The sequence below is a fragment of the Struthio camelus genome, chromosome 5 (assembly GCF_040807025.1).
Source record: "Struthio camelus isolate bStrCam1 chromosome 5, bStrCam1.hap1, whole genome shotgun sequence".
NCBI lineage: Eukaryota > Metazoa > Chordata > Aves > Struthioniformes > Struthionidae > Struthio > Struthio camelus.
The window spans coordinates 65,348,746-65,363,695 of record NC_090946.1 but is presented as its reverse complement, the minus strand read 5'-3'; the positions used below and the strand labels follow the sequence as shown (position 1 = coordinate 65,363,695).

Here is a 14,950-nt window from a genome sequence, read left to right as displayed (position 1 = left end):
ATCTCTAATTATTTTGGTGAATGATACAGTGTTCTGACTTGGAATTGAATTAAGAATTTCTTAACATAAATGCAGAAATGATTTTTGGAACACTCTAAGAGGAACATAGGAAAGAGAAAATGATTCTATTTTGGCAGAGTTAGTTCGTACAGTAAATCAGGTGTTCCTAATTATAGGAAATTGAAAAGAAAGTTCTTCAAAATAAACAAACTGATCTTTATCAAAGATAAAATTCATTTATTCTGTTCATTTATTCTGTTAAGATCACTCCTGTCAGTTTCTCTATATAACATTTTGTCCTCTAGGAATATTTTTCAATAAGTAGTTTTGAACTTAGCCCTTGAGTAAAAATTTCTGTTCCCCACTGGGAAGTGGGGGAGACAGGAGAGGAGCGAGAAGTTGAGGAGGATTGAACTGTTGTTACAGACTACTCCAAGTGTCTGTTCGGTTTAATTTTTTTGTTTGTTTGTTTCATTGGGTTTTTTATTCCCCTTTCTCCATTTTATTTCTTCAAGGTCTTTGAATCACTTAAAATAAAATGCATTCATATGGTTCCAGGAGATGTTAAATGTGTTCAGCATGAATCCAGAATTCCCACCTTCGAATCTGGGATTGGGTTTCCCCAGAACCAGGCCCTCACTGAGGTGCCAACGATAGCAGAAATTTCTCTGAGGCTTTATTGTTTTTGATTTTATGTGAAACATGCTTATGTAATTTAATACTGAGTATCAGTATTAAAGCCCAGAGGACATAAGGAAATTTGAATATATACTAGAGTAGTGTTCGTTTTTTTGTTTGTTTTTTTTAAATAAAGATATATTTGGGGAGATCTTACACTTAATTCTTAATGAAGTTGTTTATTGTTCCGAGCATTAATCTGAGTCTCCTAACTATGTGTGTTAGTCTTTGTTTAGCCTTTTTCATTTTTCACCGGTTGTGTTGTCTTTATCTGTTTTAGAACATTTAACTTTTATTTATAATTTTTTCCCCCTTTTTTTCTTCTTTTTGTGATCCCTGGGTGATAACAATTTAGCTGCACAGCGCAGAAAGATTGCCTTTTTGAGAAGCAAAATCAAGGATAAAGAAAAGACTCCTAAATCTCCATCGAATCATCAATCTCTCTCTAATCGACTCCGGTTCTGGTCTTCTTCCGACATCCCATCCTCTCCTAATGAACCTCTTTCTTTCCCGGAATTGGGAGATTTCTAACACCTTTTCTTTAGCGTTTATCTTCATTTATTTCTGACAAATATTTTAAACAAAAAAATCCCACGTACCTTAAAAGAACCCACACCTTATAGAAACACTCAGCATGTCTTTACAATACTCTAAATAAAAGCACAGATTAGTGAACATGGACTTGAGTTTTCCTGTAGAAGATGAATCATTATTGCACACTGTGGATCATTTCTTCAATGCAGCACACTTTTAGGGGACATCATGGCATACAGCTTGCGTATGTATATTGGCTGTGGTGCATGTTACAAGTAAGTGAAGTTGCTATGCGCTTCAGTATTTTCCTGCAATTACATACTTGCATCATGTCCAGTTAAGATGTTGAACTGGTCTGCTGTTGCTATGCTTTCTACAATGTTCTAGTCCTACCGGGAAAAAAGTGCAAACCTAACATACAAGCACCTTCAAATACTGGAGAATTTTCCGGTATTCTGTGCAGCTAAATATAAAAATGCCAATTGTGTAACATCTTTGCTTTCAAATAGTCTAGCTATGAATATAGAGTGGAAGCTAGAAGCTGCTGGGAAAATTATTCTCCACAAGATGTTTTGATATTTGAATTCTAACTTGTTACTTAGAGGTTTTAGAATTCCAGCTATGAAAATTCATTTTGGATTGGACATAAGGCTTAAGTTTTTGCTACTCTGCTTTTGAGAGGGTTTTTTTGGAAGGGGAAAAATAAATTTGTTCTCTTAAAACTGGGAGTAACCTCCATCATGGATCTGTTGCCCAGAACTGTTGTTGCCTGATAGGTGCTCTCTGGCAGCTTCCGAAATGAACGTGCAGTGTCAGCCCCCTCTCCGTGTTGGAGAAGCGTGTGCGTGCCAGGCAGGACGCTTTCGGGGAGCTCAGCAGAGAGACCACAGAACCTCACCTTCCTTCTGACTCTGAGAAGTGGTCCCTCCATGGCAAGACCAAGGATGCTGGCACAGCAGCCTGTTGCTGCCCTTTTTTTGGATTTATAGAGAATATCTATCTCAAGGGCAATTAACACATTGAAGATGCACTTAAACTGGCATCTATGGAAAGTCAATTAGAAATACAAACTATCAGAGCCAAGCTTTAGCCTGTAATTGCCACTACAAGAGTGCTATAAATTTCAATGCTGTGAGAGAGTGCAGGCCCTGTGCAATGGGGCTTCACACACAGACTGTAGCAGAAGATGTTAAGTTTAAGAGTCATCTAAGTCAACAGTAACTTGATCCATTTTCTCTAATACAGCTTTGCTGCTGCTCTGTGCTTTGAACTAACTGTCCTCTGTTTCTGCAAGTCATTTATTTTGACCACTGTGCTTTGCTTGTTTTCAGCATTTTATTACTATTAGTTACACATGTTCTTCATAGAAATATATAGGAAGCTAGTATCTTGCATCTCGTTAAGGCCCGTTCCTATAGTAATTTATTTCCTGCAGTGTGTATCTAACAATTGAAAATACACACAAAATAGAAGAAAATTTGAAGAATTTAATCTGCCTCATCACTAGGAAAGATGTCTTCAGCTTTCTAAGTTTAAGTAATATTCTAGCAGGTAATTTTTGTTGCTCTCCTGCAAAGGGCTCAGGAATTCCACCTAAAAATCACTGCAGCAAAGCCATCATAAGAGCAGCAGAGTCTTAATTCTGTTCTTATTGCAGCAAAGATGTAGAGTTGAATGTAATTTGCTTAGTATGTCAGTCATGTTAGATAATTGCCAAATCAAGACTATTTTCTCTTTGAAAAGGAGTGTGACTTTTGTTACTGTTTCCTTATTCTATTTGATTACTGAAGTAAGTGCTTATAAAATGTGCCTGCAAGGAACAATGTTAAAGGAATTTCACACCTCAATTATTTTTTCTGCGTTCACATCTTTGTTCCTTTTTTTCTTCCTCCTTTCACGGTAGCTGTTGCATGTATAATATCAGCCTTCCCACTGGCACTAAACAGCCCTTGTCACTCCCACACCTTACTGAGAGCACACATGATTGAAAAACTGGCAGAAGTTTCCTACCCAATACTGAACTGTTAATGGAAAAGCTTGCAAAAGTAGCGCCTCTGTTTGTGCAGTTTTTTTGTGCCTGCTTGTCACGTTTATATGGGTGGATAAATGCAAGTCTCCTTATGCTGTTTGTCATTGACTCGTGTCTCTTTACCTTTCCCTCCCTCAGTGCTAACGGACCTGAAGCAAAAGAGGAATTCCCATCATGGAGGCAGCAATGATAACGTTGAAATCTCGGCAGACTCTGCAGCAAAGCACTACTGTGCAGAGCTGGGTTCCAGGACTTACTCTACCTCAGCTATTCACCTGCACACTTCCACCCCCATCTCCAGGCTCCAGAGCAGACCAAAAGGTGTGTGCTGCATTTGATCTATCAGTTTGTACAGATCAGGCTACTTTGTAGTTCCTGCCTGGATGAAACATGGCTTTTAGTGGAAGTCAAGTACAAAAAACAGAGCACAGCAGTATTTTCACTCCTGCGTTATCTGCTCAGTGGTTTAATTGATCAGATACTGGATTTCTTTACCCTAGTAATGCTGTCAACTTGAGAGACCATGTGAGAGTATATTAGCCAGTTCTCCCCTGGTTCCCTGCCCAGTGATTCATAGCAGTGGTTGGAGGATGGCTGCTCTTCCCAGTACCAGCTTTATAAACCCGCTCAGTCACCTCAGTCATTTACACTGCAAGAATTTGTGGAGATTGACCTGAAGGACTGACCTTCCTGTGTGTTTAATATTACCTGTTAAGTTTTATCTTCTTTCTAGGCTATAATTCAGACGATAATCTATGTGAACAGTCCCCTGAGGTAGAGTTTGCAAGCACCAGGCAACGTGGTAAGTTTGAAGCGTTAAGAATGCTCTAACTCTACATTCAGACTTGTTTCATTGCATCCCTATGAACTATCTTGGAGCATTTTAGTTAAATAAACATGATAGAATGAGATGTAGTAACACAAAAGCATTTTGGGAATGTGAACCTAAATAGTTTATTTTTCTCCTGAGAAGCTTTAATGGATGTTTTTCCAAAATAAATTTTCAGAAATAATGCTGATGTTGAAACAAATTGACTCGCCACAGCAAGAGCCATTTTAATGCATGTGCTACAGATTTGATGCTTATTTTTCCAAATAAAGTTTAATGCCTTCCTGAAGGGAGTGAATCAGCAATAAAAGATTTGGCAGGGGGGAGGGAGAGGACACAGGAAGAGCAGCACAGCAGTACTATTCTGTGTATAATAGATTTAAAAGCAAAATGCAGAACATAATTCTTTGTGCAAAAAATGTGAGTGAGAAAATGACATGTTTCTAAACAACTGGCTTCAAAAAATGAGAATGATTTCTATTGTGTCCGACCTTTGCTATCCTGTGTATATTACGTTTGCCATCTTGTGCATAGTACGTTGTTAATGTTTTCAGAGTGACTTAGGTCTGTTTTCAGAAGGCTGGCCATAGCCAAGTCTTTCAGAAAGTTAAAAAAAAACCCAAGCTGTGCTTGTTAAATGCTAGTTTTGTCTTTTCAGTGTCCAGGCCAAACAGTTCAGAGAGCAGTAGAAACGCATCCAGCAGTAGTTCACCCCTCAACTTGAAAGGTAAAGCTTTTAGACCTGAGTGTGGACAAACAGGAAGTGAAATTACATTAAATTGTATGCAAAATACTGTTTTCCTTCCAAAGAAATTTGAAGACTGTTATTTTGAAATTGTGATGATTATGTAATCTGGACTTGGCTGTCTGGGGAACCAAAACACTGGTGGTAAGAAGTATTTCTCTAAGATTGATTCTGGCAAGGGGTGAATTTAGAGACAAAATCTGGTTTTGCTTCACTCTGGCATCATGTTCTGGGAAGTAGCACGCCACCCAAACTCCTTTTACAAAAACAGTTCTATGCCATTCTTTTTACGCCGCTTTGTGCAGGGCATCAACGTGCTCTATAGATGTGCTAAAATTCTGAGCCTTTGAAGAGTAAACCAGAGAGAGTTTTGTGGCAGAATCCACTTTCTGCTTTACCAGTGGTAGATTCAGGTGCTCTAATTGCACACAATCAAGACTGAGGATCTTCTAGCAGCACAGCAGTGGTAAAGAGGTCCTGTTTTGAGCAATTCTTATTCTATGTCAGTTCCTTCCTGCTCTTTCACTTCCCAAAGGCCTCTAACAGCCACATAACCTGGAGGTTTACAGGGGGACTGTAAAGGGGGAGGTTTACGATTGGGGACTATACTTCCCCATTGGACAGAAAGAAAACAAAACTAGTATTGCTTTCTACTCCTCAGTTACAGTAGAGGACTTGGCCAAATAGATAAAATTCCTTATCTGAGTTGCTGCTATTCTTTGGGCAAGTACCTGTGCTTGTGCAACATAGGGGCTCAGAGGATATGCTGTAAGACATTCACTAGTTCTGATTTTTCAGAGTTATGACTTGTTTGAGTTTTGTGGGAGAAGAAAGTAATGAGAAAAATTTCATCTACTCTGTGGAAATGGCCCTGGATCATAAAGCTCATATCTCGGTGAGAAGTTTGCTAAAATGAGGGAAAATCAGTATTTTTAATGGTATTTATGCTTCTTCTCAGGTTCCTCAGACCATATCCATGGTAGAACTGAGAGCCTCAGCAGTGAAGATATGGTGCCAAGCAGAGAGGCACCAGTCTTGCTCCAAGACAACTATTCCTTTCACTCTGCTTCAGCCATCTTAGGCCCTAGCAGCAGGCATGAGTCCTTCTTCCACAGGGATGGCTTAGCCTCTATACCTCAGAAGAGTACTCCAGCCCAGTCTTACATAGGCAGGCAACGGTCTGCCTCACCTGGCAGTGAGATGGTGACTTTGGAAGAGTTCCTGGAAGAGAGCAACAGGCTATCCCCACCAAGTGTAAGTACATAGAACTAGATAACCCATCTCAGATGCCACAAAACTGTTCAGAGCTGGTTTGGGGGGGTATGAGGGCATAAGCAAACTAGGAAATACCTGTGGAACTTGCAGAGAACGATCAGATTTTGCAAGTCAATAATTAAATGAACGAAGCAGTTGCAAGAACTAAGATTAACTTTTACACAGCACACACAATTTATTTTGCTAAATTACCTACAGCAGGTCAGGAAATTCATTGTAATTAATATGTACTGGAATGCTGGGGCTTTTTGAAATCAAACACTTTATGATTAAGCTTTCCTATTATGTCACCAGTTCTGAGCTCCAGGTGTATTTATTTGTGAACTAGTAAGCTTTCCACATGTTTTTCCGTGGAATTAATCTGAAGTCACAGAGCTCTCAGCTACATTTTGCAGCTGCTGTATCTGTAACTAGAAGTGAAAACTAACAGTAATTTTCAATTGAAGTAAAAAATACGCATATTTTTTTAAAAACATCTCCTGATCAGAAAATATTGTCACTGCATTTGGGATACTATTTTCCTTACTGAAGGACATTCCCAGTGCTTTCACTACACTGTTGTGTGTGTGCGCTGATTAGCACTGTTCTGTTGGCTCAGTGGCTGCAAGAATGTGCCACACTCTAAAGTGCTTTGTCAGAAATGAAATGTTTGTTTTCTAGATGGTATTTGTCACTTACTGCTCAGACATGCTGTTTAGCAGTGAAGTGGTGCAGTATCAATCGTATTAATGTCTTAAGGCCAATTCACTGACGGTGTAAGCAAACAGATGCTCCTGTTCCATGAATGCCTCAGTAGCAGAATTGAAATCCACAGAGCTGTACCATGTTATGACATGAGTGAATTCTGGTCCTTGAAGTTTCAGACCAATATTTAAATGTCTCCTATTCTCGTGTTATCCTAAGTACAATTTTTAGCTTTTGGACATGTTTAATATTTGTCTGTGTTTTTTTTGTCTGTAAATACCTGACCATGTCTCCATTTTCATTCTTTCTGTCATCCTTGTTCCTTTTCAGCGTCGGCGCAGTCTAAATGAGAGTGAAATGATTTCATTGCACCAATTTCTGTTAGAAGCTGATGCACTGTATCCCTCTTGCCACTCCCTGTGTCCTTCCCTTCATCAGGATCCTTCACAGTCACTCGAATCAGTCCTCAGTCATTCATGTCCTGACAGCGTGAGGCACAGAACAGGCAGGGGAAACAGGAGATCTACTTCACTGTATATCCCCAGGGTATCCATTGTTCTTGCTATGAAGGCAACAGCTCCCAACTTAACGCAGCTTTTGGCTAGCACATTAATACCTATAGAAAGCGTACTGTAACTCTTGGCTGTTACTTTAAAGACTAAGGCTGCCAAATCACTTGCATTAATTGCTCATAATTTCCAGTGCTTGTTCATAAACATAAACGTTTTTTGAGGAGTAGTAATTCTGTATTGTTAGTGGGCACAGCAGCAGTTTAAAATAAAAATAACCTAACACTTTAACGTTAAGTTGAGTGTAGAAATCTTCTAGCTGTATTTTAACCACTGTTACCACTAATAGCGTTCACTTGTAGTAAATGAGTTTTGTGACTGGAAGAAGCCTTTGGAAATCTAATGAAATTAATATATTAAGCCTTAACATACTCGCTAGAGAAGAGGAGATAAATAAATTTCATGAGCTTGTTTCAGCACATTATTTAGGCAGAGAGCTTGCCCTTTAACTGTTATCAGCATGCCTCATGCTAATAGTCCAGTGTCAGCTGGTGATTTGCATGGACCATCCCCATGTAACTTTCATTGTATGTTTTCTTTTACAGCTAGGATAATTGTCTCACTTTGAAATTTTCAAGTTAATTCTGGGCAAGCAATCATTTCTCCATTTTTGTAATTATTTTTTGTATATTTCAGCGTATTGTACATGCAGACTTTAACAGATGTAGTATAAGACTGTGAGAGCTGAGGTGAATAGGCAAGCAGCAATTAATCTTTCTTGCAATGCTAGCGCATTATTAGGTATTCTGTTACATCCCTGATGTTACCTTAGAGTGTTATCCAGATGAATTACATCCTGGAAAATGACAGGCTGTCATTGATACCTGCTGATACTAATGGCTGATGTCATTAATATGACATTGATGCTATGATGACAATGGCTGATGTCAAAGGAAGCAAAAGAGCTGCTGCCCAGGTTGCTACTGAGATTTTTTTTTTTTAATTTATGGCAATTAATCTGGCAAGCAAGGCTGTCACAATCTAATTATGATGAGCATTTAACTCTTTGATTTGGATATATATCTGGTATAAGCATTTTTATCTTCTGTTCCCAGCTTTTAGATATAAAATCTATGATTGCATTGGAGTCTTTAGGGTCTCTCTGTACAAATGAGTGGGAGAGAAAATTGTCTGAACGCAAAGCTCTGCGTGATGCTTTACACAAAAATTCTTCTCATTAATGTGGCATGTGCATATTTTCTCACACCAGGACACCTCCAGTAGCAGAGATGATTTGCTGAGTGATTATTTTAGGAAAACAAATGAGTCTTCAGCTACTGGAAACCTGCTGGTTCTTTCATCCAGAAAGGAGGCTGCTAAGATGCCCACTAGTCATGTTTCTCCAACTGTAAAGATGACCATTGCCAATGAAGAGGGAAGAATGACTAAGCCTGGTAATTTTGTGAAGCCAAACCTCAGACAAGTTGAACCTGAGCCTCTGACAAACTCCCAGGGGTCCCTTAAGTTTCCTCACATGCCACAGCACCAGCCCGTCAGCGGGATGCGGCAGATGGCACAACCACAGCAGCCTGGAACAAGCCGAAGGAGCACATCACTGAGCAGGGCATTTAGTTTAGCCTCTGCAGACCTCCTCAGAGCCACCGGCCCAGAGACATACAGGCAGGAGACCCCCCAGAAGTCAGCAGCAGACCTGCGTGGAGGCAAGGACACTGTCAATCAGGCCTCTAGGGTTTCTGTGCCAACCAACTCCCAGGCAACCTTAAGAGAGAGGCCACAGTCTGCAAAGGTGGCAGGTTCCTTGCAAGGTATTGATTCTCGTTGTCGGCAGCTTGATGTGAGGCGTCTTTCGCTAGCCCCACCAAAAGACGAGCGGCCGCTCTCCTTCCATCAGTTTTCTGCCTCACCCGCTGCATCCACCAGCAATCTGAACGTGCAGCAACAGGAGCGAGTGAACCCTGGGCAACACTACTCATCTGCACCACACGCTCCCTCTAAAGTCAAACCCAAGACAGCCCCTCGTTCTGGGGAGGTGGTCACAGCGACCCCTGCCAGAGCTGTTCCCAGTAGCATTGAGGGAAGTGCTTCTCTGGGACAAGGCCAGGGGGATGCCCTCCATACCAAGTGCCAGGGTAAGCTGCCAGAATGCAGCACAGGGGCTATAGAGGAACCTGTCAGAGGAAGCAGCTCCAACGGCACTCCTGGCTCTCCGGACCCCCAAGGGGATCAGCAGACTGTTTGGTATGAGTATGGGTGTGTGTAACCCACAGATGCAGCTAGTAGTTTGTATGTTTGGCACTGCTGACGTCCGGCATAGCATTCATCTAGACACTGCGCCAGATCTTAAAGGGCGTCACCTGCACACTGATCTAAATGTTCTCAGAGTACTGTTTTCTAGTTGGACGAAGTAATTTCTGTGATGAAGAGGGAAAAAAGGAGCAAAACCCTGATTCTTCTTTTGACACTATTGTGCCTAAAACAAAGTGGAAGCCTGACCTAATCCCACAACAGGCTTTGCTCCTGATTCTCAGATGGGCTGAGCTTTCTCTGCTCCAGGAGATGCTAGCAGGGTCCTCTGAAAATCCAGCCTGTTCTGTCATCACAGCACTACACACCCCTCCTACCTGCATTAAAGAGGAGTTTCACAGGTCACGTGTGCTGAGTCCTGCCCCCACCCCTCTTGACTTAAACCATTCTGAGAAGGTCGTGTAAAAGCCAAACTTCTCCCCCAGAAGACAGAACCAGACTCTTGTGGTAGCTTAAAGAGAAAACAAGATTGAACGTGCATGGCTGCAGCCATGGATCTGCTAAATCAATTCTCCTTGCCACAGCCCCATTTTAGAGATGCAATGCCTAGAATTCAAGGGTCACACCTTAACCTTCCCCACTGGGACTGTCCAAGCACAGAGAGGTCAGTGTAACACTGCCTTCACTACAGCTGCAGCTCGGTGGATCCTTGACTCTGAAAGCCAAGCGGTGCTGCCTTTTGAAACTTGTTTTTCGTTTTATACAAACACTGGAACTAATGCAGCCTTTTCAGGGGAGATGCCATTTCAATTGCAAAGGTGGCATCTCATGTACAAAAGTGACTTGTAAGTATGTATATAAAGAGCTCAAGTATTGTATAGGAGTGCTGTGTAAATTGTGTTACTACATCCTTGGGTGCATGACTGCCCACATCATAAGTGATACGTGGGAATCCATCTCTTAGAAAATCCTTTTAATGTCTCTGAGAAATTGGTTCAGTATAGAAAGCAAAATAATTTTGTATACATGTGAAAGAAATATACTTTTAAAAATCTATTTATGTGCAAAGAGGTTCCTTGTACCTGTCTGTCCAGAGTTTCATCAGCTGCTTATGTATATATGATCAAATGTGCATCTTTAATTCTTTGTTTGTAAATGTTTTTTTCTTTCAGTAGACTAAATCCCTAAAAGATAATAAATATTTCTGGTTTGCTGGTTCTGATTTAATCTAGTAAAAGATATAACTGATTCAGCTAAGGATGCTTTTTTTACCTGGTATGTAGTAATCACATTCTGGAAACTACAAAATTGTTTATAATAAAGATTAAAATAAAGCAAATTGGATATTTAACTTTTTTCCGGGGGGGGGGGGGGGGTAGGGGGGACGACGACAACAAGTTCATGGTATTGGAGGGAGCTCTGTCAGTAGTAGCTTTATATAAGCCTCACTTAATACTGATTCATTTTCCTATCCAGCATAGTTGTGTTTGTTTTTATAATGTTGTCATCGCAAAAGTTGTATCAGAAATCTTTCATTTTGATTGTAACCCCCTTATTGAGGACTTTACGAAGATTGATCAAGCAAATTAAATGGCTTCCAGGTCGTGGTAGACTCAGACCATTAGATTTATGCTTCTCTGACGACTTCAAAAAGTGCCCAGGCATGCTGTTGCTTTTGAACAAGTCTGCGTTTATACAGTCTAGTTCATGCTTTTAACTGTCCAGGATACTTTACAAAAGTGAGAAGTTATTTATATTCAGACACAAAGAGAATGTTAAAAGGACTTGCTGCCTTCTCTATTTTAATCACAGAACAGTTCAGTGATAAATTTAAAATGATGTGATATACAGCAATTTTAAAACATCTTCAGTGTTTTCTGTGAACTGAAATTTCTCTTTCAGAAATTCCCTCTCTACTTTGATTTTACCAGATCACTGTAAGTGAAAGGCAGGTGTTTCTCCTGTGCTTTAGTTCTTTTCTGAAGGTGTGTGCTTGATTAGCTGGCAAGCTGAATTGCTGAGGAGTTAATCTGTGAGTAAACAGTCATTTTAGATCTGATTTGCTGTAAATACCTGCCTGATCACTTAAACCTGATCTGTTGTTTTCTGAATTATTTACAAATGTGATATTTGGGGAAGGGAGGGGGGAATGATACCTACTCATTACTTTATCAGTTCCAGTGAGTTAATATACTTAATACTTATTCCCCAGTTGGAGTGTACTACATAATCTTAAATACAGACATTATAACGCAGAGCAACTAATCTTAAATTTTAAAAGCAAAGCCACTTCCAGCTACTTGCTGAAACACATAGTGCTGTAGCACTTGGGCCTTCATGAGGACTTTAAGGAGAGTTTCAGTAAAGGTGACTATCCTGTTAGAACAGATGCAGTTATTCTGCAGTCTGCTCAGTTAGTTAATTGTTTTCAGCTGTTGTTGGTTCTCAGCTCTTTGTTGCAGAAGGCCCCCCCAGCATGCTATGTGACCGGGTAAGGGATCCAGCAGGAGGGAGAACATGACCTGCCCATAGTGAATATGTTATTGCTCTTTGTCTTACTGGGTTACCTAGGACAGTCTTCAGTGGCAGAAGCTGCCAAGAGACCATTTTCTGGGAGGGAAAAGTGGAAGGAGTAGAGCAGCCTAACTACTTCAGGTGTTTCACTTCCTTCCAAGAATAAAAGGGAAAGCGCAATGAAGTAGAAGCTATTTCAGTCTGTACAACTTAGAAGGCAGAAGTGGCAGATAATGGTAGCAAGCTGATGCACCTTCAGCTGTAGCTGTGCTCTGGTACCTGCTGAGCCTTGAGGAAGGGGATCTTTTTCCAAGGGAGCCCTAGGATTCAGCATTCCAGGTTTTCCTCACCCCTTGCATGGCCAGGGGCTGTAGGATGCTGATACCTCCTGAGATACGGGGAAGTGCCTGCTTTTTGGAGAATGGGTTATTATTTTTGTGTGCTACATAATGCTGTAGGTGTTTTTGAATGTAATGCAAGTACCATTACTCACTATTCAGTAGTGGAGTATCTCAGCTTACAGACATGGCTCATTATTTCTGTGGATCAAGTTTTGTATTAAAGGATGGATTTTTGAAGGGGATCCCACCCCAGGTAGATCGATAAGCAGGCTGAGAGGTTTCTTAAGAAGCCAAGTGCTTATGCCTGTGAAAATACCTGCTCTCTGCTGTATGTTCAAACTCTGAAATAAGTAAAGGAAATTTTGCTTCAAGTTGCATGCTCTGCATGACCAGGGTGTTCTCTTGAAGAAGGCAAAAAAAAAAAAAAAAAAAAGCTGCTGTGTAAACTACTACTAGGGAAGCACATGTTCTGCACTGACAGAGTATCTCCTTATCAAGAAATATGAAGCCCAGATCCTTTGCAGAGAAATCTTGTCATGAAAACCTTTTTCCTCGTAAACATTCTCCTGCTCTTCCTCAAACTTGGGAGCTGTCTGTGAAGTGAACAGACCTTTGATTTCAGTTCATTGAGATTTGAACACAATCTCCAAAAGAGGAATAAAAAATGGAGGCTATTTTTAATAAGGGAAGTTACAAGTATGAATTCTTTGTAAAAATGGCTAGCAAGTACTTAGTTTTGAATAACGGCACACCAACATCCACGGCCCAATTGGAAATTACTTCTGATCATCCAGTTGTCTGGGAGCATTTTAAAAGTTCAGCTAAAGGTAAATGACTTTAAGATGAGACATTGAAAACATGCTGCAGAAATCCTTAGTTGATGTGAAATGGTCTACAACCTAGATTACAGTGAATATAAAGAAAGCAAGAGATTAACACAACTTTTAGTCATTAAAGAAAAAATTAACCCAGTTGGACTTAGAGCATTTGAATTGTGTTTTTGCATTTTTAAATGCAACCATAAAAGAAAAATAATAAAACTGTCAGTGGTGGTAAGCTTCACCAAGAAATTTTATCCTCATGATTACCAGCTGTGCAATCTGATTCTGCCCGCAGCGGAGATGTTCATGACAAGGTGGAAAAGTTGAGAATGTTGGTACAGGTCACCAGCATGAGGCAGAATTAACCTGAGCTGACAGTGCGAAGTGAAATATTTCTGTTACTGAAAACAATGAATTGATTTATCGCTATGAAGAGTTGCTAGACTGGAGAAATAGGCTGTGCCTTGTAGGCCTAACTTTAAAGCTCATACCAGAGGCTGTCATAAGAAGTAAGAGAGCATGATATCAGCTGGGAAATGGTGAGAAAAATTATTTTGGTTTAAGGAAGTGCTGGCATTAGTTTTAGGGTGACTGGGTGAAGCTCTGGCAAGTTTTGCAAAACTAACTGGTGTTTTTTCCAGGGGCAAGTAATTCTCCAAAAGTATAAAGAGAACAGTGGCCAAAAGGGAGCTGCTGTTTAAATGCTATGCAAAAGGCAAAGTCCTTAAAGGCTAACTTGGGTCCTAAGGACAGTGAAAAGTGAGTTGATGAAGTGTGACCTACACTTGAAGTTAATTCAGATTTGGAGGGTTGTTAAAAGTCCTGTTAAACAGTAACATGGATAAGTGAAGAACATAGTGGCAAACTACCTAGACTTATCCCTGTTGAGTCAGTGGAAGGAACAGTTTATTGACTTTTTTTTTTTAGGAAAGTTTTTTTTAAAAAAGGAGATTGGGTTCTACTGAGGACAAGACAATGAAAATGTGTTTATTCCACAGAAACTAGGAACATAACGTGTCCCAAACAAACAGAATACCATGGAAACTAATGTCAGCTCTCTGTATCATTCCTAGATGCTGTTCTGATCAGCTCCAGTTAAAATACTCGCACATTTTTAGTAAACTTTTATGATAACTAAGTCTAGCTCTGATGGTGAGGCTATACCAAAGTATGTAATGTGTATTCTTGCATACCAGAATGAGAAAGGGTAGCAGACCTAAGCATTGCCATTAGTCAGTGAAAAGCTCATAAGGGAAGACAGAAAGAGTCTAATTCTCTCTTCAGTGAAGAGACATCCTGTAGTGATGGGAACGTCATGCTAAAGTACAGAGTGTTTAATAAAGGGGAGAAAAAAAAACTATTGATGGAACTTATTGCTGCAGGCAATTAGGGACTCACATAGAGGGGTATAATATCATAGAGCTTTAATTTTTTTGCTTCAGGCTTCATAGTTTATGGGAGAACTTAACAGCCTCTTCTTTAAAACATGTCATTAGGTAAATTCTAAAAGGCTCCCCCTCTGCTCAGTATCAGGCATTGGCTACCTTCAGGGTCAGGATAGAGGAATGCTAGGCACCCAGACCAGGAGCTGCCGCCCTGTGAAAATCCCTGAAATCTTTGAGAATCAAAGATCACCTCACTGACTTTTTTCAGTAGTTGGCACACTCTAGGGATGTAAGACATGTTAATAGTAAATAAAGCACAGTGTGCGTGGGGAAAAAAATAA

At 40.2% G+C, this 14,950-nt stretch overlaps 1 protein-coding gene across 4 annotated transcripts in view; it reads left to right on the top strand.

Annotated features, from left to right (window-relative positions):
• The window catches only part of CCDC88C (coiled-coil domain containing 88C), a 102,532-nt gene extending 91,645 nt beyond the window's left edge, over positions 1 to 10,887 (top strand). For 2 of the 4 annotated variants that reach the window (XM_068946843.1, XM_068946846.1), the window contains 6 exons: positions 3,380 to 3,562; positions 3,975 to 4,043; positions 4,729 to 4,797; positions 5,774 to 6,069; positions 7,105 to 7,320; positions 8,554 to 10,887. In XM_068946843.1, the coding sequence (XP_068802944.1) occupies positions 3,380 to 3,562; positions 3,975 to 4,043; positions 4,729 to 4,797; positions 5,774 to 6,069; positions 7,105 to 7,320; positions 8,554 to 9,564 (1,844 nt within the window). In that variant the 3' untranslated portion in view covers positions 9,565 to 10,887. The remainder of the gene's footprint in view (positions 1 to 3,379; positions 3,563 to 3,974; positions 4,044 to 4,728; positions 4,798 to 5,773; positions 6,070 to 7,104; positions 7,321 to 8,553) is intronic. The other 2 variants (XM_068946845.1, XM_068946844.1) reach the window with 1 other exon arrangement.
• Positions 10,888 to 14,950: the final 4,063 nt, after the last annotated feature.